This window comes from Columba livia, chromosome 6 (assembly GCF_036013475.1).
Source record: "Columba livia isolate bColLiv1 breed racing homer chromosome 6, bColLiv1.pat.W.v2, whole genome shotgun sequence".
NCBI lineage: Eukaryota > Metazoa > Chordata > Aves > Columbiformes > Columbidae > Columba > Columba livia.
The window spans coordinates 22,466,576-22,491,475 of NC_088607.1; the positions used below are offsets into that span (position 1 = coordinate 22,466,576).

At 45.7% G+C, this 24,900-nt stretch overlaps 2 protein-coding genes across 2 annotated transcripts in view; one reads left to right on the top strand and one right to left on the bottom strand.

The window, feature by feature from the left end:
- The window catches only part of SEC24C (SEC24 homolog C, COPII coat complex component), a 110,894-nt gene that overhangs the window by 26,590 nt on the left and 59,404 nt on the right, over positions 1-24,900 (top strand). The gene's annotated exons all lie outside the window — the stretch shown is intronic.
- Positions 8,762-24,900, bottom strand: part of SYNPO2L (synaptopodin 2 like) — a 35,528-nt gene continuing 19,389 nt past the window's right edge. Inside the window, exon 4 of the mRNA XM_005500062.3 lies at positions 8,762-11,242. Within this exon, the coding sequence (XP_005500119.2) occupies positions 8,904-11,242 (2,339 nt within the window). The 3' untranslated portion in view covers positions 8,762-8,903. The remainder of the gene's footprint in view (positions 11,243-24,900) is intronic.

Consider the following 24,900-nt stretch of genomic DNA (forward strand, 5'->3'; position numbering starts at 1 on the left):
ATTTATCTTGGATTGGTTTAGCACCATTTGCCCAGAGTGCCCAGTGCCTGCTGTGAAATCCAGTTGTGCTCTTTGAGATGCTGCTCTCCTGTTCAAGTTCCATGTGTTCTAAACCCTATTTATCAAGGGAGCTATTGCCTATCACAAGGTGGTGGCAGGTAGGGCAAGACATAGTGAGAGGAGAAAAAATTTGCTGCTGTATTGGTTAAGCTGAGCAGCCCTTTGCCTCTCCTTTCCCAAAGGCATGGGGTACAGTTACCTCTTAATTTTAAAAAGTTTCTAGCTCCATTTTGATAATTATCTAAGAAATTAACTTGATTTATATTATGGGGTAAGAAGCTGAGGAATGCAGCTACCACTATATGGCACCTTCTTGCAGTCACTAGGGTGATGCTAAACTTCGCCTTCTCTCTACGTGCTTCCAGCAGCTGTTTTCAGACCAATTTATAGCTGCTGTATTATTTATCCAGTCATCTCCTGTGCCTTCCTGAGCACAAATTACGCCTTAGGGGAACTGTTTGTGCCAGATGGATGTCATATGGAAACCTGCTGGATTTGGAGTCATGGTGTAGCTCCAAAAGATGATGTAGCAGGGAAGTATGTGATTGCTTTTCCGTGTAAGGAGCATAACCTGCTGCTCCTCTGCTTCCTCGCAGAGCTGCTCCAGCGGGCAGCTGCAGGGAGAGAGGAGCCGAGCAGGCTGGGAGAGAGCAGGGTGCCCATGGCTGGCTGGTAACTGGAGGTGAGCAGGAATGGATGTGAGCCCTCCTATAGAACCTGAGAGAGACTAGGGAGAAACAACAGCAAGGAGATGAAGAGAAGGGATGTCTAGCACGGTGTCTGAGGATCTCAGTCAAGATATGGGCAGGCATATCCAGGAACAAGGCACTGACTGCAATTCAGGGTGAACCAGCTCCAGGAGACAAGATTCCTCTGTGAAGCCACAGCACAAAGGGCAAGAGGCAAACAGGGTTAGAGGCAAAGCTGAGGACCTTGTAGTCCAGCTTCAAGTGCTGGTGGGAACTGTGGTCTGATGGGAAACAAGCAGTTGTACATCAAGTCAAGGTCTTCTGTGAGAAGAAGGCAGGTTGGTGAGGAACTGGAAATGAGACAGGTTGAGCAGACATATGAAGGAAAGTAAGCTACGAGTATAGAGTACAGGGCAGGATCTTTATCCAGAGCTCAGAAATAGTATCTGGAAGTTGAAATGATAGAATGGGGAGATTCCTTTATTCTCTAGATGCTGGTGGGTACAATTTAGGTTCCCAGGCCAATCATCAGACTTCTCAGAAATTCTAGTTGCAAAATGCAAGGTTTAGAGCAGCCTCTTGTCCAGGCTTTTCAGTGCTGTTGTGCCTGTGGCTGTTGTCAGGCTCAAATTCTGAAGAGACCTTGGCCACCTCCACTTTGAAAGGTGATCCGTAGCCCTCATTCAGTGCTATGTGAAGTCTCATTCTGTCCTTGCAATCCTTATCCTCCAGAGGTTATTTTCATTTGCATGTGCATATATATTCATACACTGGGTGAAACACAGAAGCTAAGAGTGCAGCTGAAGTATACTGTACAGAGTCTCACCCTTGAACGCAGAAGGAATGTCAGTTCCTTTTAGCATGGCACCAGGATTTATAGGGTGATTTGGATAAAGCTGTCTTGCGTCTGACACTTATCCACCGAGGCACTTCTTTAACTGAGATTCTCACCTCCCACTCTACCTCCAAATAAAAATGTATGTCTCCATTTTCAGTTACCAGGCTGAGAACTAGATCCTCCCCCTCCTTTCTCCTCTCTATGCACAGTTTTTCCTGAAAGATAGAATTATATAGTTCACTAGTCTAGAAATGTCAATGGTGGGTCTAGCAGAGACTTCACTTGTCCCCTGCCATGGTGCAGGGCAGCTCAGTGGCATTTTCCGCTGGGAATATTGTCCCAATCTGATATCTGTGTCATAAGTAATACGATGAACTCAGCATAGATAGGAACTTATGTGGGGCTCTTGCTGTTATCTTACCCACTCATGCTACTCAGTACTCAAGGTTTCAAAAAATTACAAGCCTTGCTTGATGAGCTTTTTTAGTTTTCATTTGGTTTGGGGAGGGGGGATTCACCTGGAGTGTGGTGGTATTTGCTGGCTAAATTCAATATTTTCTTGAGTACGTGGAGTTTCCACCTAGGTCAGTGGGGTAGTACATGTGCTGCCTGCGTGACATTTCAGCTCTTCAGGGAAGAGTTTTTGGAAGGAACTGTCAGTATCTCACTGTGACCATCTCTCTCTTTCCAAATATACTTTTGCTTAAGTGGCCTTAAGGAACAGCCTGCTCAAAGCTTTGCTTTCTCTGAGTTGTATCTTCAAAATCAATTTATTTTTGCACTGAATTATTGTGCACCTAATTTCAAACAGCCTAACTTCAAATTGTAGATGTCTGCAAAATCATTTCCAGATGAGATTTGTCTCATTACACAGTGCTAGATGGACATAAGCAGTAGCTAAGACAGGCGTTGTCAGTAGGATTGTCTCCTGAGCACATTTCGATCATGTGGAGGTCTGGTAAACAGCCTTCACCATTTTACTTTTCCGAAGACAGAGAACTAAACCTTGATCCTGCTCCTCTTTTTGCCCTGGAGACCAGGACTGATCTGTGCTGAAAGTATTTATAAGCAGTGGATTTCAACATGAGTCAATCTGTTCTGAAAAAAGTTGCAAAACTTTTGATTTTACTTTTTTTGGTTGTTTTTTGTTTTGTAATACATCATATACATTATTTGTTATTTTAAAATATTTCGTATATGCTTAATCTCTTCCACTTTTACACAGACATCAAGAAGACTTGACAGTAGCTTTTAGCATCACAACAGGAGAAACAGTTAATGCCAGGCGCCCTCCTGCCACTAAGTGGGCTTAATGCACGATGAGATGCAGGACTGCGACAGAAATATGTAGTATTTGATCACAGAGCTGGAGTGCATGTTTAAATAGCTGGTGTGCCCATGGTGCGGTACTTGCTGGGCAGCCTGTTTGCCTGCGTGCCCCACACACTACCACCCAGGAATCGCCTCCAAGCTGCTGCGAGCCTCTGGCTGCCAAAACTCCCTGGTATGAGGCTGGCCTTCTCCTCTGGTATGTGTGGCTGAGCAACACCATATGTGAACGCCAAAAGAGGATAGATTAGGAAGAAAGGATTTCATAAACCCTCCAGTCTTAACACCACATCAGGCGAATGCCCAAACTCCAGAAACTTGGAGAACAGTGGCAACATCTAGTGGCTGTTGAAGCTATAGGTCTGTAATGCCTGGGAATACCTTTATTCTTCATACATGCCACATCCTTACCCTGCTCTGCTCTTTGCTGGACACTTCTCCTTCCATCGGATATGATTGTTTGGGGGTAGATGTCCCCACTAGGCACCTTACTATTTTCTGGTTTTAGACTACTCTCCTAGTGCACTGCAGTCCAAGCTCATCCCTAGCCTGCTGCATAGCTGTTCAGTAACCCTTCAGCTTTGCTTTGGGCCAGTAACCTCAGGGCTGGCTCCCACTCCACCTCTGAAAGCCTGTTCGTCTGGCTCCTTCTGACATGATCTGCTGTGAGAAGAAAATACTCTCACTTGAGAAGGTTGTAGAGGTTAACAGGGAATTTAATCAAAGCCCTGGACACAGCAACTGTCCTGCAATGTGCCAAACCATCTGGAATAGCTCATAATCCTACTATGTCAGCTTTATTAAGCAAAACAAGATGCAGTCCTAATGTGTAGCCTATGTCTCTGTAGACTTATTTGGGAGCTGTGCTTCTAGCTCGATAGAAGCTCAGGTTTGGCATCAGCAAACATAGCTGCCCCTTTGTGTGTTTCCTGTCCACAAATCAATCAGAAATATGCTGGACAGTCTCCAGACCTACCTCCAGACCACTGCATAAGGGACCCCTGCTTGTAATTAATCTGAAAAACATCCACAAAATGATACCTAGACAAGTGTCGAGAGTCTGCAGTCTAATCCTACAGCTGATCCCAGCATCTCCTGCAGTGCTCAGGAACTGCTGTCTGTGAGTGACGTGTCTGGGAAAGGCAACCTGCTAATGCTTGTCCTAAACTGAGGATAATAAACTTCGCAGGACCCAGAAATTGAGAATTTAACATGAATTGGGTTAGGGTTAGAGTTAGGATTAGGCTAGGAGCCTGAGGATACAATGGGATATACTTGCTTTTCTGACTAATTTGGTTTTCTGATCTCTTGGTTAATATCAAGAATAAGTTGAATCATTCAAGGTGAGTTTTTATTTGGATTTACCAGAGCTGGCAAACTTCAGTTGATACCAGGTTGACAAGCAGAGGGTTGGATTTAGGTTAGAGCAGGCTGAGGGGCAAGGCTGGGCCAGGCCAGCTGGGGCTGGCCCATAAATTTCTTCACCCTGTCAGTAATTGAGTGTTTTATAGGCTGTAGTACCAGAGTTTTGGATCTCACTTAAGTTTCTGCTTGCATTAGGCCTCTCTAACATATAGGGGTTTTAAGTCCAACTTAGGTGTTTTTATTGCTGAGATATCACATCCTTTTTTGGACGCATATTCTCTGGGCCTTAGTTTGTTGGTAGTGCTAACTGCATGTGCTATACGCATAGCAGTTCCTTCTGGGTGCCAAGCAAAGAAGGTGACAAAATGCCTTATGTAAAGTGCATATCACAAGTTTATTCTTCTGCACAAACAAATAGAAAGTGACTGTAAATTGGGAGGGGAAAAAAAAAAAAAAGAGACAAAACAGAAAAGGAAAAAAAGTATTTCCATAAACAAAGATGCTAACTCTGTTCTTCTTGTGGGGTCACATCTTCCACCACACAGAGCACTGCTGCTGGGCTCCCACTTTCAGAGCACTGACGAGTCTCTTCTAAGGAAGAGGATCTGGTAGGGGATGCTGAATATTGTAGCCAAAAGGGAGCATAGTCTTTCCACGGGACAATCTTGGCTTGCCCTGTGCTTATGTCTGGCAATCAGTGATTCCTCACCACACCAGTCTCTTCCAAGATTCTTCCTCTCAGCTGCTGCAGGATCTTGAGGGTATCTCTGGCAAGTGTTCCCATATATTCAGAGGGAACAGACTGATACTTCTGAAGCAAAGATAAACCCCCAGAACTTCCAAAGACACAATGTGCAACCTGCATCATGCTGGAGAAGAGGGATGATAGGCAGTTTTAAATCAGAGCCCATGCAGACATTTTCACATGCTTAACAAGGAGACACTGGGGTTTGGCCTACCTCTGCAGCTTAGAACTTAGCAGCTGGGAGCTAAAACTTATCAAACAACTGTTTATGTCTGTGCTTGTTCAACAGCTGAGGAATTACAAATTTGGAGAGGCTCAAGACAAGCTTATGTGGTTCAAAATTATTCCACATAACCTCACCTGTGACCTTTCTAACAGGTCAGCCACAATAGTTTCATGAGCAGAGACTAGCAGAGTTGCTCGAAGCCAGCCGTAGTGCAGGTTTCTTCCTTATAGCTTATCTGAGGCATCTCAGTATTATTTCTCATCTCATGCTACTTGCAGCCACAGGCCTTATTTGGGACAAGCCACAAGCACTGTAGGTCTGCTGCTTCTGCAGAGCAAGTTCTTTGTCAGCACAGAACCCAGAAGAGATTGGGAGGGCCTGAGATCCATCAAACTACTTTGGCTTTGCTTCTAAACATAGCTTTGAACCAAGGATGTTAGAAGTGAAATGCAGGGTCCCCAGCCTCCTGGTTCTTTTCCTTGCTCTAATGTTTAAAATTTATTCTCCAGTCAGACCTAACTCTTTTCGTCTCCTGCCCATTACATAATCAGAAATTGTGGGCCAAATGCAGTTATTCCACTAACTTGAGTCCTGACATCTAACATTCAACAGTGTTTGGTCATCAGTCCTTGGCCTGCATCAGAGTCTCCCAGAAATCTAGAGTGGGACCACTGAAATACTAACCACATGCAATGTCCCTTACGTGCTAAGGCCAGATTTGTGTTTTTTTCCAGTGGCAAAACTAATTTCCCGAGACACTCCGGCCATGACAGCACTTCCTTTAAGGGCCTGAGGAAAGGGGACAATGGAGTAAGATTCAGACTTTCTGAGGTTATTTCTTTACTGCAAAATTATCTTGAGTACCCTTTCTCTGGTCCACACAACCCCTCTCTACACCTGACTTCAGTGATGCTTTCAATCTGGGCTAGCTTGTCTGTCTAAGGCTAGTGGCTAAAACCACTAGCCAGTGACAAACTGCACTCCACAAGGAGACTAGAGACAAAGTTTTTGGAGCTCTGGTAGTCCTTTAGTTCCTTCTTACTCTTTAGCTGTCCTAGAAAAACAGAAGACTCCTCCTCCCATGTTTGGGAAGAACCACAAAGATTCAGCTTGCTACAGCAGCACACAGGGGTATTTTTCCAGGAATGCTGGCAATGCATTGCAGCACAATGAGTGAGAAGCAATCCTCCAAGTTAAGTTTTGTAGCATGGCTGCTTCCCTTCACCAGAACTAAGTGGATTCTGGTGATCTGAATTAACTCTGCAGTGATGGCTTGTCCTAAGACCTCCGCTCTTGGGCAGGAACACATACAATCCCATCATCAGTTTAGGTTGGCTGCTCCTATGCCATACAACCAGGGCAGCACCTCTTCTGGCTCAACCACCCCTTTGCTCATTTAACTCAAGGCATTCCCAAAGGTTTTCTCCCCATCCTCTCCCATGGCTCACAGTCTGCCAAGTGAGGTGGAAGTGCCGTCCTCCTCCCTCCCACACGTGCTCATCCTATGTTTCAGGGCCCCCAAGACTATGCACTGCAAACGCAGGCCTGAAGAACAAGGCCAGCCAGACTGTGAAGGATTCAAAGGCAGGATTGTGTATTATTTTCCTTTTTTCCTCATTCTTTCCCTCTCAAGCTTGTCTGAGACTAGAGCTGCTAGCTAGCGCTCTTTTTCTTCATGGGAGAGCACACATGCAGAATTTCCAGGTACTGAAAGAGAAGCACTTTAGAGACCCCAAGAAAAAGCGGAGTCCCCAGCTTTCATGAAAGGAGCTACACATTGTAAGCTCCAGCTGCACGGAGGAAGGTTGGCTTGGACTTATGTGAAACCACAGGAGCTGCACTGCTTACAGACCTGGCATCAGCCCCATTTGCATTCCTTTTTTTCTTCCCAGAACCTACGGTCTTGTACATCCAAAGTTTGTGTGCAGTCCAGTCAGAGGACAGCTTCTGCTTGGAGAGGAGCAAGTCTAATGACATTTCTCAAGCAGGGCTATGACACCCTCACCCTGCCTCCAATACTCATTCCTGAGGATCTAGTAAAAGGCTGGGCAACCCCTTCCCAGGAAGAGATGGCAAGTCCCTTCCTTGCAGCTGGAGCATCGCTGTGTTTGGGAGCTGTGCTTCAGGAGCAATCCTTTCTTGGTGTACTTGTGGGGTCACACTGTGAAAGTGGCTGCTGCAAAAGGGGGAGCACAGGCAGAAAGTACATGGTAGAGGTATGTGCAAACCAGAGCACAAATCACACACACACACACACACACACACACACACACACACAGTCCCTACTAATATCCTAGATTTTTTCTTGGGAAAGGGAATGCTTTCTTCCTGTATGCCTTTAGTGTAGGGATTAAGTCTGAGGCTAGCCTGGGACATTAGAGGAATAACCAGTGCTGTTTCTCCAGCATCACCAGCAAACTGCCCTCTGCAATGTGTGTGTGAGAGTGCAGATCCTTGAGTCTCTCAGAGCACTTCAGTTCTTACCAAATAGACTTCAGGGATACTTAAATCATTTAGTATTAAATTCTAGTGGTGACTTTCTGTTTCCCTCTCCTCCACTTCCCTACTGAGAATGTCTGTAAAGGTACTCTGTTTTCCAGCTCACCATAGAGTTTTCAGCAAGTTTTATGTCATGACCCATTGCCAATCTAGTTACACTCTGTCCTAAACTAAATAAAAAGATGGTGTGCAAATGCATATTCTATTCTGTCTTCTCTTAGAGTCAATGGTACCTTCTCCCACTCAGTCCTCCTTTGTACTTACAGCATCTGTATTCTGTTCCAGTGGGACTAATGCTGCGGGACCTTCCTTGTGCCAACAGCCACTGCCTGAGCTTAGCTTTGACTTCGTGTATCCTCAAAAATTGACACTTCTTTCTGCGGTTCCTCCAGCTTCTGATAGCCCCATCAAACTGCTCCCAGACCTGATAGCCATGTGTAGCACCATCTAGGATGACTGGAGGAACAGGCACATGTGGCCACCCTCCTGCACAGGGCACAATGCCCACACGTGCATGCACAAACACCCCTACTCACTCTTCTCTCTCACCTCCTTTCCCCTGCCCCTCCGAAGAAGAGTCTGGGAGAAGTGTCCGAGGTGAAGCCCCAGTTCTACTCCCTGCAGGGTGCACATGAGTGCAGGTGTGTGCAGGTATACAGACTGACAGGGTCAGAGAAAAGCAGTCTAATGGGGAAGCTAGGGCTTCGGTACTGTAATCCCACCTCTGACCCTTTTCTTCCTGGAAAACTCTTGCCCCAGAGTCTCCCTTCATTCAGGGGTGACTCCAAAGCCCTTGGGAAAGGAGAACCACTACCACCTATATGTCCTTATGTGAGACAACCGCTGCCATTGACCCCCTCCAGAGGTGGGTTTTGCTGCTGCGTGCAAGTTCCCATTCTCTGTGTACCACACGTGTGCCCTCTCTCCACATTCTTGCTCCTGCTGTAGCCACAGCCAGTAGTCCTTGCGCTGAAGGTGCCCATCTGAGACCAAGGGGAGGCTGGGGGAGAGGGGGGTGCAGAAGGGAAGTTAATGTTTTTTTTTCTCTTTTCTTCATTTTGTGTCACCCATTCCAGTGTACTGAGCTGACATGAAAGACAAAACGAGCACTACCTCTGCGGGGCCACAGGTGGGATGGGAGGGGTGCCTGCCTCAGTGGTGGCCAAAGCTCGGCCTCCACACATTGGCCTGCATCCCCGTTCTTGCTGCTGAGAATTTGGGCCTGGCCACCTGAAACCGAGAGGCTGAGGCTGGGTTTGGGGAAAGCCCCTGGCCTGCCTGACCAGATTCTGGGGAGCTCTGGTATGTCTTAGGGGACTGGCTGAGCTCCACCTGGAAGGGGGCTGGTGTGCTGGGGGCAGAAGATGCCATTTCTGTTCTCCACACTGGCTCATCCAATGTGGTGGCCGAGCGGGGCGCAAGCACGGTGGGTGCCAGGCTGCTTGAGGCTGGCATGGGAGCTGGAGTGGAGAAGCGACGAATCTCCTGGGTCTTGACTGTTTTCACGGGGACCTGCTTGGCTGCTGTGAAGGATGACCTAGCCTGTGGGGCTGGCTGACCGGGGGGCCCCTGAGTGCTGGGGCCTGGGGGATCCTCAAAACAGAACATGGCTGACTTTAACTGATAAGGCTGGTGGCGCATTATATCAATGACCTTAATCCCCGATTTCTGGCCAGGCGCCTTTTTCACTTTGCTCTCTGCTTTACTAGCCTGAGATTTGCTGGCTGCCAGGGGATAGAAAGGGGAATGCATTGGGTTGTATGCAATTGGAGGGGGAGCCCGGATGTTGGGTGAATATTTCCAGGATGAGGGCAGGGAAGGGGAAGGAGAGGGGGTCCTGGGCTTGGACTCTGGCTTTGGTGTTGTCTCCACCACATATTTGTCCATGCGGCTCTGGCGTTTGGCAAAGAGCTCTGCCCCTTTGCCTTTAAGCTGAGGCATGTCATGGGCCCCATTTACCAGTCCACCATCTTGCTGCTGAGGTTTAGGAGCCACTGGAGGTGGGGTCTTGAACTTGCGGCCAGAGGACTGCATGAAGTTGCAGGCCTCAGCACCCAGGCTGAGAAAGTCCTCTTCAGGCCCAGACTCAAAGCCGGCCCCAGGGTGGTCACCTTTCGGCTTCTCATCCAGGTTCTGCACCAGAGACAGGAGCTCAGGGTTGGGTGAATTCTTCTTCTCCTCAATCTTACTGAACATGGGTTTCTTGTTGCCCCGCCGGCGAGCCTCCTGAAGGATGCCTGTGCGGGGAGCTGGCACAGCAATCCTCTGCTCTCTGGAGGTTAAAGGCTCAGAAGGAGGTCGTGGCATTGCCGGTGAGATGGCAGAAGATGGCTGCTTTGGCACAGGGGAACTGCTTATGGTGGGCTGTGATGGTGCTGGACTAATATACAAAGAAGAAGAGGCTGTTCCAGAGACTCGTGTCTGGGAAGCTGTGGAGGCCACCTCACCTCCTGGCTTTGAGGGAGCTGACAGAAAGATAGAGGTGGTGGATGTCCGGGCAGTGTTGGCAGAAGGCTTATTCTCTGGAGCGCGTCCCCCAGCTCTTGGTTGTGACTCCAGTGGTGATGTTGGCCTTCCTGGTGCAGGAATATACAGAGATGTGGAGGAGCTAACTGGACTGCAGTGTGTTGGCACTGGTGCACTGGCAGGTGTTCCTGGAGCCGGAGGTGAGAAAGGGGGAACCACCGTGCTTTGCCCACCCAAGCTTTCACTAGGTTTTTTGGGTGTAGATGGCCTGAAGATGACAGAGGATGTTGCTGGGCGTTGGCCAGAAAAGCCAGGAGTAAAGGGCCGTGCAGACCGGTTGAACATGCTCGTTGTGCTTGAAGAGAAGGGGTCAGGGGTGCTTGGGGGAGGCGGGAAGAAAGTGGGACTGGGGGGAGCCAGGAGCTGAGTGGTGAGGTTGGCTGCTGGCTGTTTGCTGGGCACTTGTATGCCTTCCAGGTGGATGCTGAGGGGCATGCTCTCTGTCTTCTGTGGCACAGGCATATCTCCGTTCACCGTGCCCTGCTGTGGCCGGGCAGCTGGGACAAGCTGGGGGCTCTTCTGCGCCGGGACTTTCTCGACTGTGTACTTCCCAGCCCGTTCCCTCTGCTGCTCAAATAATCGTGCTCCTTTACCTGAGGCCTCGCTCAAACCTTTTTGCTTCTCTTCCTTGTGTTCAGAGTCAGACTTGGACTTTTCAATGTCCAGGTAAGTGTTGTCCCAGTCTGAGTGATTAGTTAGGCTTCGGGCATCAGAGAAACCTTCCTCATCAAATTCAGACTCACTAGTTGGAAAAACTCCGTCTTCCTCCTCGTAGGAGCGGTCTTCGTCAACACTGCCAAAGCTCACCAATGTATACTTCTTAGCCCTCTGCCTGCGCTTCTTGAACATCAGCACCCCCTTGGAGTGGGGGTTGGGTGCGTCTGTCAGCAGGGATGCAATGGTTCTGCACTTTGTTTTAGCTTCTTTCACGTTCTTCTCTTGGATGCTTTCGTGGCGGTGGAGCTCTGCAAGAAACAAAAAGAGGCAAGCTCAGAGCTCAGCAAAAGGCTGGGTGGGCAAAGATGGGCAGTGGCATGGCTGTAGGTATTCTAGTGACCGTATGAGGAAACACACTGTCACCCCCTGCCCTTCTTTTTCTTTCCCACCTTTGGTGATAGTGTCTCTAGGAGCTGCTGATAGAAACCCAGGTGCAGTTTTCTCTTTCCCTGCAGACACAGCAGAAGTCCACACAAGTGTGGGGAGGGAACTCCCCTCACTGTGACAGCTGGTCTCTGTTGCCTGGTTAGAGCTGGAATTTCCTATTTCTGCAGCATGCGGCAGAGTCTCAGGCTATACTGACAGCTTTTTTACAGTGCATGCCCTTGGTCCAGGGAATTTGTACCACTTTATCACCCTGAAGGTGGAGCTCTGCTTTCTATATACCTTCAGGACCAAGTAATCACTCTGCCCTTGAGAGTCTGGGAAACAGCCACCGCTACTGTTAGCAGCCATGCACGCGTGCAATGGGAGAGGTGCTCTGCAGGCACAGCCAGGCTGCTGCTGCCCTGGACGCTGCAGGGCCAGCTACAGAGGCAGAGTGTCTTGCAGCAGCACTGCGTGTAGGGCTGTTGGCTGCTTTCTGCAGCAGCCCTGCAACTGCAGGAGGCTCGTTTTCAGCCTTGCTCTAGCCCCTGCTCTGTGCCTCCTGCCCAGCAAGGAAGAAAAGTGTTTGCTCCTGAGCAAGAATCCCAGACTGCCACAACTGACAAGCCAGGCCAGAAGGAATCCACTCAGACAGGCTTGCTTGGAGAAGCAAACACCTGTTGGGACGCTGGCATGAAAGTGTGGGATAACTGTTTCCCACCTGCTCTGCCAGCCCAGCAGCATGTAAAGCCGCAGCAGAGAGGAACATTATGTTCTCTGCCTTATGTGCAGGGAAGGCAGGGGGTGAACAAGAATCAATAGTAAAACTAAACCTGGCTGCCCTAAGGAAAGTTAGGACATGCCTCAAATTAGTGTTCAAGTGACAAAAATCAGCACTAACCTTGCACAGAAAAGACCTCTCATACCTGAACCATAGACTAATTTCTGATTTCCTTTCATTTCATCCTTTTCCTTACTCCCATTATCTTTTTCCCAGCATGACAGTATAGATGAAAATCCATCCACTGTCTGCATCCAATAATTTGTCAAAAAACTGTGTAGTATCTGACATTCTCAGGAAAGAGGTACAAAATTATGCCCTGCTGAAAGGAAGGGGAGAGGGAGAGGGAGAAGGAGAGGAGTGGGATGGCTGCAGGCAGTGCTGGAGGACAGTGTTACTCAAGAGAGGATGAAAGCTGCTCAGCCCTCTCAGAATCTCACCTCTGAGCATTTTAACACAGAGCATTCCCTCAATGGGGACCTCCTAATGTGGCGAAGTTACCTGCTGTGAGGGACAGGGAGCTTAGCTAAGAAAGATAGTAGTTTTTCTGAGGGCTGCAGATGTCCCCCAAAACCTGGCTAGGCCGCACAATTGTGGAAGGTGACATCATTCCATACTGCACCAGTGTAACCACAGTAGAAGGAGCTTCCCTCTCTCATCCCATGCTGAAAATAAGGTGTGGAATTGCAGAGCAGTCATCCTTCTAGGAAGCTTAAGATAAATACAAGGAAAGGCTCTTCTGAAAGTTTGCAGCCATTCCATTCAGCACATGCTGATGCTTTGGGATTTCAGCAAGGGGACTTCTGCAGTTTCATGTCACCTCATGTGGATGCACAGTCTGTTCCTCCCCATTTCATCCAGAAAACTGGAAACAGCAAAATCAGTGCTGAAAAGATGACTCACTATTTGTACTTGCACTTGCAAAGTGAAGGCTCTCTACAAACTTTCCTCACAGAATGACTCCGCCTTGCTGAACCAAGACTGAAATAGTGTCCAAGCTTTTTTGGAGACTTAGTGCTCTTCAGGGCAGTCATATACTTGCCCTCAAAGACCTGCTCTCCATTATGGAAACAAGCTACAATCCCTGAAGGTTTGTCCACTCCACTTACAAATCTGCACACATGTGTCTCTGGCAGTTGTTCACAATGGATGAAATAAAAGAGATTTCTTTCTTGCTACAACCATCCTTTCTACAAGCTACTACACCTCATCTGGCTTGTATTTTGCTTCTAAATGTAAAAGGAGGAAAAGCAGCACTACTTAGTGAAGCGCAGCATATGTAAAGTCTGGACCCTGAGAGAACTCACAGTAGGATTTCTGGCATCAGGAGCTAACAGCAAGGGAGCTACACCATCCAGTGTCTGTGCAGCCCCTCCTGCCCACAGAGTACCACGAAAGCACTCAGCTCGAAAATCCAGACTAGCAAATACTGTCACAGAAAATATAACAGTAGACAGTCTTGGCTGTGCCTCCACCAGCTCTTGGTCCTGGCTTTGCATTAGCATCCATGTGCAGCTTCTCTACGAAGTTGCTCTGAACTGCCCTGGGCTCTGAAGCAGCTGGCAAGTAAGGCCCTCTGGGACCTGCTACTTGCCTCCCTCTTCTCTTCTTCCAACTTTCCTCCTCATCAAAGGCTAAAGCACATAACTAATTATACCAGTCCTCCCAACAGAAAAATTATCATGCTATTCAAGCTAAAATCTCCCTCAACAGTTTAAGAAAAAAAAGAGAAAGAGAAATCTTCCTGAGATGTCTTTCTGAACATACAGAGCAGAAGTGTAATTAGAATAGGGGAAGGAGAGGAGAAGAAAAAGAGGAAAAGAAAGGGAAATAAAAGGGGAAGGGAAGGGAAGGGAAGGGAAGGGAAGGGAAGGGAAGGGAAGGGAAGGGAAGGGAAGGGAAGGGAAGGGAAGGGAAGGGAAGGGAAGGGAAGGGAAGGGAAGGGAAGGGAAGGGAAGGGAAGGGAAGGGAAGGGAAGGGAAGGGAAGGGAAGGGAAAAAAGAAAAAGAAAAAGAAAAAGAAAAAGAAAAAGAAAAAGAAAAAGAAAAAGAAAAAGAAAAAGAAAAAGAAAAAGAAAAAGAAAAAGAAAAAGAAAAAGAAAAAGAAAAAGAAAAAGAAAAAAAGAAAAAGAAAAAGAAAAAGGAAAAGAAAAAAAAGAAAAGAAAAGAAAAGAAAAGAAAAGAAAAGAAAAGAAAAGAAAAGAAAAGAAAAGAAAAGAAAAGAAAAGAAAAGAAAAGAAAAGAAAAGAAAAGAAAAGAAAAGAAAAGAAAAGAAAAAGCAAGATATCTGTACCTGCATAAGGCTGATCCAAGCTTGAGAAGGTAGAGTCCAGACCTGGAGAGCTGGGCATGTCACAAAGCCCATTTAATTCACAACTCCCCATAAACAGAGAGAGAGGCAATGAGAGAGCAGCAGAGCAGCTCGCTGCTGGAGCAGAACCAAAACTCTGAGGTGTCCAGGACCTTTGCTATCAGCTCCACAAGCCTTTTAAAGCCTCTCTTTTGTCTCATGGGCATTGCTGCCAAAAGCCATGAGGTCACTTTGTCTATTTTTGTCTTCTTAGCTTCATCACTGAGCAGTGTGATAGACATTGTCACCTGGCACTTAAACACTCTCCTTCTTTCCACCACCCTCTACTCCCTGTGAGGTGAAACTCCTCTTTTTTATTTTAAAATAAGAGAATATGCTCTATATTCTCACTAGACAGGTGCAAGCTTCAGGTTAGTATTTCCAGTGCCTCCATGTCCAGCATTTCTGTGCTAAAGAGCCCTTCAAAAGAGGTAAGACTAACACCGTGCTCATGTCCAACATGGACAGGCAGAGAAACCCACCCAGAAGTAAAGCAACTTGCCTTATCTGAAACTCTCAGAGAGTACCCAGCGCTGAGTAAACATAAGGAAGAAAAGAGAGAGGAAAGACTTTATTTTCCTGTATATATAAATTTTCTTCCATGTCTAAAGAGAACCAGTCCATGAGACAGATTCCTATTGTGTACCAGGACTGAGGAACACTTAACAGAGGAGCATTAGGATCCTGGGTGGCTGCAGTGAAGTGGTTTAGTTGGGGTAAGATGGCAGACGCTGTTACCTACACCATTGAAGAGTGTGGCTGTGCCCATGTAGGGTGAAAGAGTGTTTGGAGGACCAGTGTGCTAGCAGCACCATTCAGAGCTCCAGTGCTGGGGCAGAGGTGCTGAATGATGAGGTGCTGATCGTGAGGACTGGGGTGGACAGGGAGGAGGAGAACACAAGGTGCTGGGAGTCTCCAAATCTCTGCAGTTGTGGCCTGCTCACCATCTTCTCACACTATGGCCAGGTCTCATCTTACTGCCTCTTTCTATACACAAGCAATAGCTCCAGTGAGAGAATCCCAGAGCTGTGGCCAAGGGACTCGGCCCTGTGATTCTCCCTCCCAGCAGTCCCAGCCTTGGCATCACTGTAACCCAAGACTCGAGCAGACCATCTCCAGTGTTGGTAAGTCCAGAAAAGTGAAGGTCTGACCATGCCTCCTGAAATCCACCACCCATCACTGCATGCCAAGAAGACAACTTCCACAAGCAATGCTGCTAGAAGAGAGACCTGTCATGCCTCATGCAGAGGCTCTTACAGCAAGAGCAATGCAAGTGGTTCAGTCTCTTCTCTGATGAGTATTGACACTTATCTACAGTCTCTTTGGGAAAACCTTGTAGAATCTGATATATACAATATGCAATTGGAAGTGAAAACATGGCCCTGCAGTACAGAAAAAAAATCTCTATTAAGAACAGTCAAATGAAATAAATAAAAGAATAAATGGAAGGTTATAAAACTCTTAAATTCTGCTGCTGTAGTGGATAATTTCTATAGAAACCTTTTTATTAACTTTTAAAGCACTTAGTTCTTGTCCCCACTAAATTCTGCTAGAATAATCCACAAAAAGGAAAAATTTCTATTAAGCAAAGCCTACAAAGATTTTTCCACGAACTTAATTTAATTTCACTGAAGTGAAATGAATTACACTACTAATTACAGTAAAGAGAAGTGTAAAAAGTATAGATCTTTTCATGATCAGGCCCTATTAAAAGAAAGCATTTTAATGTATGCTCAGGAAAACTACTGAACAAGCAGGCTTACACAATGTCAGGTACTGATCATATTCACTAGGAAACAAACAACAGTAAATCTTATTACCAAAGACCAAATTCTAAAAAAGCCATTACTGTAGAAAATAAGCACACTGCTAATTTCAGACATAAAGAGCCTTTCCCTTAGTGATGAAATACTACTTGTCTTCTATTTTTTTTCACATGGGATCAACTAGAATTTTTTTCTTCCAGCTATTTATGTTAGACAAGGTCATTTTTCCATGGCTAACGTTGCAAGTATCTCAGTAAGTCATTAGAGGCTATAGACATCTCATGCTTCTCATAGCTGGAGTCCTTTCAAAATAAGATTTGGATAGGTTGTATTGGCCTTCTAAGTATTTCTCTGTCGAAAGCTTCAACCTTTCAAGCTTTGACCAATGTTTGAATTGCAAACAGTAAAGCAGAGGAGTATATATTCTTTTACTTAAAGGAAGCAGTAAAACTCTTGGGACAGAAAACTTGTTCGTCATTCTCTGATATTTGCACACTTCCATCACATAATCTGTGCATAACATAAAACTTAGATAGGACTTCAGCTCCAGTTTAGGATGCTATGGGCAAATGCTTCAGTCCTACTCAAGTCTGCAACACTTAAGCATGTATCTGAGGTTAAATATATGGTTAAGCACTTGTCAAACCAGTGTTTCTCTTAAATGACAGGTGACTTTAAGAGCTCCCAGTGAGACGCGAGATGCTGCCCCACTGCAATCTCCTGGTTTTAGAAAAACAGAAATCAAGCTTCTCTGCAGGTACATCAACAGCCGTGGGAAAAAACAGTCATTTTGTTGATTTGTGACCATTCTTAGCTATTCTGCAACTCCCACTCTGCTATTGAAGAACTGTTGAAAAACTCAAACACACTGTGATACTGTGAACTCTACTAGGCAGAGAGGGTGCAGAGTCATTGCTGTGCGTGGCTGCAGTGTATTAGTCTCATGGTATCCTGCTGGAGACTTGAACAGCTTATTCACTCAAAAAAATCTCCCTCAGTTGGGTGAAAGTTCGCCTGTTTTCCTGAGCTGGATGGAAATGGGTCCTCAGTGCAAAAGGTAGCACACATGGCCAGCTTTCCTGTGCTGACAGCTCACACTCAGGCCATGGATATTCCCTATATAGTCGTCTGTGACAAGACTGCCAAAGGAGAGCTTTCTTTTGCCAGGACAGCACCTGTTGAAGGCACTAGTGAATCTGCTTTTTGCAGTTTTAGCCTGATTTCCTAAGAAAGGTTTATGCAGTCGTGCTGCATGTCTTTTCATCTTAACTGTTTCATACTAATAGCTTTTGAGCCCATTTGCTAATTTTAAGAGTCTGAAGTCACAAAGATACAATGCTCCCACAATTCTCCATGAAAATAGGTACCTGGACAGTGGAGACAGACCCCAGGATAGGAAGCCTGAGTGCAGTCTTAATTAGGCACCAAATACTGAAAGCACCCCCCGCACACCCCCCAGAGAGATTATGAGTTCTCATTCTGAATATGACATCAGACAGATTTGCCTTTTACTAGACATGAGAGAATGAGATATCAAATACAAGACATAAATGAAAAGGACACCAGGATCTGTTAATTCTGCTGCTCACAAAATTGCTTCATGTCTGACAGCAGGATACCACTGATTCATCTTCTCTTTGTCCTTCAACGTTTCCAGCATCCACTCTCTAGTAATACAGACAAGCATATGCTCACCATCTGGGTCTGCGGACTTGATTAGTCCTGTAGCACTTGCCATAAATTCTTGCTATCCAATTGATTTTAGTTTTTTTCTGCAACCAGTCAAGCCCTCACTACATTTAAAAATCCAGCCTTTCATGAGATAACTGTATACCTTCCATGCCTTATGTCATCTGCTGATTAATATACAGCAATCTCTACTGAATCCTCAGGTCATCCATTAAAAATGGTATTATTGCTATTTCCTGTTACCGCTTGCTTGGTACAACACACTCAAAAGAAACAAAAAACATTTTACAGGTTTCACTAGCAGGAGTTTGGTAGTTGACAAAGCATATGGGGAGACGACAGTAATGTATCTGTGAACCCTTTTGAGCTCCTCAGTCCAGGTAACCCATCGCCCCCCCATGTCCCCTACACACCTGTGTTCCTGTGGGAAGAAAGACCAGAGGAATGCTGCAGCGTGTCCCAGCCAGGTCCCAGTTCTGAATAGCAGCAGTATTGGGGCTGTGGGGTGCCCCACAGCACATACTCCCTGTGCTGTCTAGATGCAGCCAGAGGACAAAATACACTGAGAGAAGAGAGGAGGGCTGGGATTTTTAATCATCTGTCTCCTCACCTGTCATATAACATTGAGGTGGAGAGGACATTTGATTGACATATGTTAGTGTTTAAAGCTCCATGGGTGAAAATATAGAGGTAGTCCTGTTAGTTTCAGAAGCCCAGTGAAACATTACTACCAACTTAGCCAGTTAGCTAATCTGACATCATGAGCCATTAATAGTTATGTTTTCTGTTCTATTCTGAGCCAATTGTGCAGTCACCTTACAGTAGTCCTATCTCATCTATATTTCTCTCGTTGGAAAAGTCATGTGGAACCATATCAGATATCTTACAGAAGCCAACCTATATTGTGTCCACCTTATTTCTGTAGCCGTGAAGTCTTAATCTTACTGAACAGGTCAAAGACTATATCTTTTTCTAGTTTTTATTAGTCCATGTTGATTTAACTCATGATTTTGTTTTCCACAAAGTGTGCTCAAAAGAACTTTTTCCTTTTTTCCCCCCAGAGCCTGTGTCTGAAAGAAGGATGCTGTTCTTGGTCTCTTTGCCTGAGATCCTTCCCATTATTCCAGGGTATTTATCAAGGACTGAGGGCCATTCTGAGACAATTTTCACTAATTCATTACATTTCACCTCTACAGAGAATGTCATTCGGCCTTGTCCTTTCAGTATAGCCAGTGTGTCAAGGTTTGCTGAATCTACTCACCCTTGTTCCTGCCTCTATTTCTTTTATAGAAAGGGCTAGATTCTTGGTTAGCATAAGCAGTAGATGACACTGATGACAGTGAAGCTTTACAGATTTCACAACAAACTGATCTCCTTACCATGGATTTAAGTGAAACTGAAAAACAATATTTGTCAGGTTGACAGTTTTCTCCCTCCTAGCTATAATTTTCTCTCACTTTTGTTGAGCAATGACTCCGTTGTTTAATTACCCCTTGCCAAAGTCCTTTTATGCCTCAACCATTTATGCCTCTCCCTTCCCCATCACGTTGTCTCATTTCAGTGTTTTCTCTGAGCAGACTTGTCCTAACCTTGTCAGCAAGTCCCGTATCACTTTCAGAACTGGTGGAAAGAACATTGGTCAGGGAGAAGGATTCCCATTGCCTGCATTACGATTTCTTTCAGCTCAGCTCTCAAAATCATGGAACCTAGAAGTTATCAGCTTGGCTAAGACAGTCTATGGGGTTATATATGTAGTCATTTCAGTGTGATTACTGCTCTAATCACCTTGAGATATGAATTACTGGCAACATTTTGACTTAATCCCATTGTTCCCCATCAGTCTTACACACCCTAAGTCATTCCAGAAGTGCATGTGCAAGGACAGGCTACGTTAACTTAATGTGTGTAGCAGCATATTCTGAAAAATCACCAGCTGGGGCTCTGCAAGAAGCGTGGAATTGTAAGCTCAGAAGAGAACTCCTGACACTGTTCCACCAGCAGCAGAATGATGAATGACCTCTGACCATGTCTGAGGAACTGTGACCCAGGGTCAGAGTCCCTGCGCTGACAGAATAACACAGAGAAGTAATGTCTGAGTAACTGATAGTTTAAAAAACATGCTGAAAATGGTATCTCATACAGTAGAAATACTAGGACAAAAGGAGTAATACCTTTTCTTTTCAAGGATCACATACAGCTTTACTCCAAACATCTTCAAATACTAAATATCTTTCCCCTTCTGGAGAATATTATATGCAGCTAGATTTATCTTGCACTAACACATGTTCAGCTAAATCCTTGTCTCTGCCAGGCTTTGGGGAAGCTGGGCAGCACAAAGGATAAGCAGAGTAGAGCTCTACCAGCCTTACTTGTAGTGCTCTATCCTGCAGCATTTGCATTGAAATGCTAAACAAGAGTGATGCCCAAATGAACGATGCTGGAAGCCTCCAGTAAGAATACCTGAGGAAAATGGCCAGTTACTTGTGACAGTTTCTGGGATTGCTCAAGAAAGAAGTCAAGACAGACAACACTAACTTACAATCTCTGTCTTCTGTCCAAATAGTGCATCAGCCTGAAAATATCACCTCTGTGCTTTCGATAGACGAACATAACCTGAAAGCCTAAGCTCAAATGCCATACTCAAGCCTAACACTGGAGAAAGAGGGTTCCACATGCACAGTGTTTATCTCACTGTTGTCTTCTCTAATAAATGCCTTTCAAGCTGCAGAGAATTCAAAACTGTATGTTAGCTATTAAGTGGAATATTTTTAAGCAAGGGCATACAACTAAACTGCATACACCAGTGTATGGAAATTGATTTCCCAAGTGGAGACAATTTCCAGTTTAAGGCATGCTGAAGTCAGATTGGACTCTCTGTCTGTGATTCAGCCATGGAGGCTGTTGTCCTTGTTTTCCTAGTGGTTGGCTGCTCACTGAGTAGCAAGGGCCAAGGGTCATTCAGCATTGCTTCATACTGATAGGAGCAGACCTTCTGCAGGATCAATAGTTCAGCCAATTTTAATCTCCTAGTCTGAGCAGAATGCTTTTCAATTCTATTTTAAAGCATGTAGGATGGGGACAGCTGACTACTATCCTAAATCTTTTAGTCTTCTGGACTGCAGTGAATGACAAAACCAGTAAGCTAGCCTCACAACCATGTAACTGTAATCAATAGTCACGACTGTCAAAGCTGAACACCAAGTAGAAAATGAGGTGCAGTAAGTTCAAACTGCCGCTGAGGTACTTAATCTTGCTCACAGCTCCTGTGGCCTGTACCGATTGTAACAGGCTGGTAGATGGTTTGCTGCACTCACCCTCTGCAGAGAAACGTGACTGCAGTCACTCTTAGAAGAGGTAATCTATATGACCCTCCAATGAATAGGCCACTTATAAATAAGCATTCTATCTCGTCAAGTGGTGCTGTTGTACATCCGCTTTAAACAAGAAGGATTTCCTTTTCTGATATGGAATGTAGTAACTTTGATGACTCTGCACAAGCAGCCAGGCCCATATAAAGCAGAGGAGGAAATTTCCCCACCCATTTTTCCCTCCCTTCCCCTACCATACATGGAGAGGCTCTTGAGTCCTAGGAACTAAAAATAATCCAGTGGATAAGTTTAAATTGAGATATTTTGAAGCACTTCTAGCACTGAAACAAATTCCTATAGTGTGATAGCAAGTTAGGACTAGATGGCTGTCTTTGTAGGTCTGTCTTCTGAGAGCAGTTGGTATTTCCAGTTGCGAGAAAGCCTAAGCCCATTGTCTCCCATGAGCCCAAGCCTCTAAGGATGGGGTGAACAGAGGAGGACTCTGCAGGAGCTATGGGGAACCGAAGAACCTCACTAGAAATTACTTGTGACAACAGTGGTCTGATTCTCCCTGCCACAAGCTCCTGCTTTCCACTGACCTCTTGAAACTCATTCAGATTTTTTTTTTATTTGTATTTTCTGTCTTGTTATCTCCTCCTGTCCTTCTGCACTGTCCAAGCAGCACAGAAATCATCTCAGCGAGGGATGTGACTTGGCCCTTTACAGTGATGATGAACTGAGGCTCTAAAGATCCCCAGTTTCCCCAGCGATTCATCACCTCTCTAAAGAGAGCAAGTTATGGTTTAAGTGGGAAGGAAAGAAATTTGTACTTTTGTCTGTTCAGCAAAGAGTTCCTGTTAGCTGGCTGCTCTCTTGCCCCACTGATCAGAACACGAGGGTGCATAGAAGCCATGGGGTATCAGTGAAGACTGAAATCCTATTACTTGTAGGGCAAGTTCTCCACATTTGGGTGGTATGTTGCTCCCCACGCTGCCCCACTAGTCTGCATTAGCAATGCTCTGAGTGGTTTTTGAGCAAGCATGTCCAAGCCACGTGTCCTGTGGAGGGCTGGGATGATGTACGTGCTCATCCCACAGGCTGGAAAAAATGAGCCAATACCAATGTGCAAATTGTGATAGGGCAGGAAATTTTGGAAGGAGACAGGCCCAAACCTCACTGCAGGGATTGTTGCCTCTCTAAGGAGTGCTTAAGCATTGTGTCTGTGGTGGGGAAAGAGAGGCACAGCTCAGCTGCTTGTGACATGCAAGGTGTCGTGAGGTGGCACCATCAGCTGCTGCCCCTCTTCCCTGTGCTTATTTTGTTCCACCCCACCCACTGCCAAATCCTTGTCCTGAGCTGCTCATTCTTGCCATCATACTGCCTTCTGCTCTCAGAGTCAAATCCTTGCCTAATGTAAGTAAGTGAGCTCCATTTGCTCCTGTGTTACTGCAGTGTAAAGCAGGTGTTAGACAGTGTCACCTCTGGCAATTGCCATGTGTATCCTCTTAACAAAGACAGGGAAAGCAGCTGTAGTTGTCAGGTGCTGGTGGACTTGATGCAAAAATCCTACGTGTACTGGAGAAATGTCAATCAGATGAAAATTAAGAGAAAATGAAACCATAACAATCAGAGCATAAAGACTGATCACTCATCATGTTGAGACTAGGAAAGATGGTGGAGAAATACGGGAAGCGTTTCCTAGTTTCATTGATGATCTGGAGGAGAGTATACAGTCAGCCCTGATCAGATTTGCTAACATCAGAAATGAAGGAAAATCATACAGAAAAGGGGAAGCAGAGGGGCTGAATCAAATTGCCTGTGATCTGGAAAGCTCCAAGCTCTGGAAAGCTTGCAGTGAGGAAAAAGGTTTACAAAAGCTCTAGAGATAGGAGATAAAGAGCAGAGCTACAGATCCTAAGTTTAAGAAAACGCAAGAGCTGACAGGTGATAGCAGTCTTACTGAGATCCTTGTGGGGCAATAGAGCTGTGAAGAATGTCAATTGTTACTCTCAATGGTGTGCAAAAGAATTATTATATTCTTGTATAGGGATTTCAGTTATTCATCTAGAAATTTGATGTTTCTAGATACTCGTCTAGAAATACTATACCTGTAACTCTGCTTGCCTGAGGTGCAGGGACAAGTAAGAAAGGGAGAAAGTCTCTGTCGCTCAAAAATGGCAGTGAAAAGTTAGAAATAATAAAAAGGACAAGAAAAATACCCCCAAAATTGGAGAAAACATCAGAGCAAGCATGAGAAAGGACTACATTCTAAAAATAAAAGGGGAGAACCACCTGGGTAACAGTCCCAACAAAAACGAGTTTTTCACATTTTATGGGGCAGTGGTAGGAATTATAATGGAGAAGGCCATGGCAAGGCAAGAAGAGTGTGCTGGGCAGGTGCACTGGGAATATATTTAGACAGGTAGTGCTCCAAAAGGCAGACATCTGATTGGGTAGTCAGAATGTCCTTAAATGTCTAGTGTGTATCTGTTGAGCCCCAGGCTCCCATGATTGATCGTCCAGGTCACCTACCATAGTTAACTCAGATTTTAAAAACTTGCCTGACTTCTAAACCATGAGCTTGATTTTGTGGTCCTGTTTAGCAAAACCCAGGAGTCTCTGTGTCCCAGAGCAGGCAACTGTGCTGTGGGTGTTGCTGAGGAAAAGCAGAGAAACTGAGCTTTAAACTCTGTTGGCTCCTTGGGAGCCTGGAGCAGCTGTAGGAGCTGAACCAACGCAAGCCCAAACAGCCTTACCAAGGCTACATCTTTGTGGCAAGAGATGCTGTATTGTGTGCCTCCCATGCCAATAGCTTCTCTGCGAGCAGCCTCCCCGCAGAGCTGCCGCATCTCAGCAGTTCCACATCCTCCTGTGTTTATTCCAGGCATAGGTGCTCCTTAGCTCTGTTCACCACATAATGAACACCTTCCACCCCTCTTACTTCCTTGCTTCCTTCCTTCACAAAGTTACTGGCTGCCGATCATGACTTTTGTTTTAATGGCTCTTGTGTTCTGGCATGATCAGGACACAAAGTTTTGCCTTCACATTTACTGCCAAGATTCCTAACCCAAGAAAAGGCCAAGCTGGCCATGTGAGTTGCCATCCATGGCAGAGTAATTCTTGCATAAGGACGCCCAAACATAATCCAGAAGAAGGGGGAACAGCGGAGGGGTAATAAAAGAATAAAATATTATCTCAGTCTGCGGTGCTTCTGGGAACCCTGCCTCTAGCTGGCAATAGAGTTGCGTCATCTTCTGCCACGGGATATTATTTTGCCGTCAGACATGCTCTGCATTAAATACATGGCTTTCCTGGGAGCCTTCTGTACTGACGCGGTTCATGGAAAAAAGTCTTCATGTAAAGCAATTGCTCATCCACTGCTAGGAATATCAGGTGGCAGGGAGCAGCTGAACGTGCCTTTCTCAACATTCCCCTCATGCTTGTATATTATTCAAAGGGGGAAAAAATAGCTTCATCCTCAGAGAGGCTGAAATTGCTACTTTCTTTACTGTCCTCAAGAAATTCAGTGATAAAGACTAGGAAGAAATAATACAAGGCACCAGGGTCAGTTGTACTTCCTAGCAGGGCCTGACATAAGGGTTGCAACAAAGTCTGCCCTCTCAACAGAGGGCAGAGCAGTAAGACCA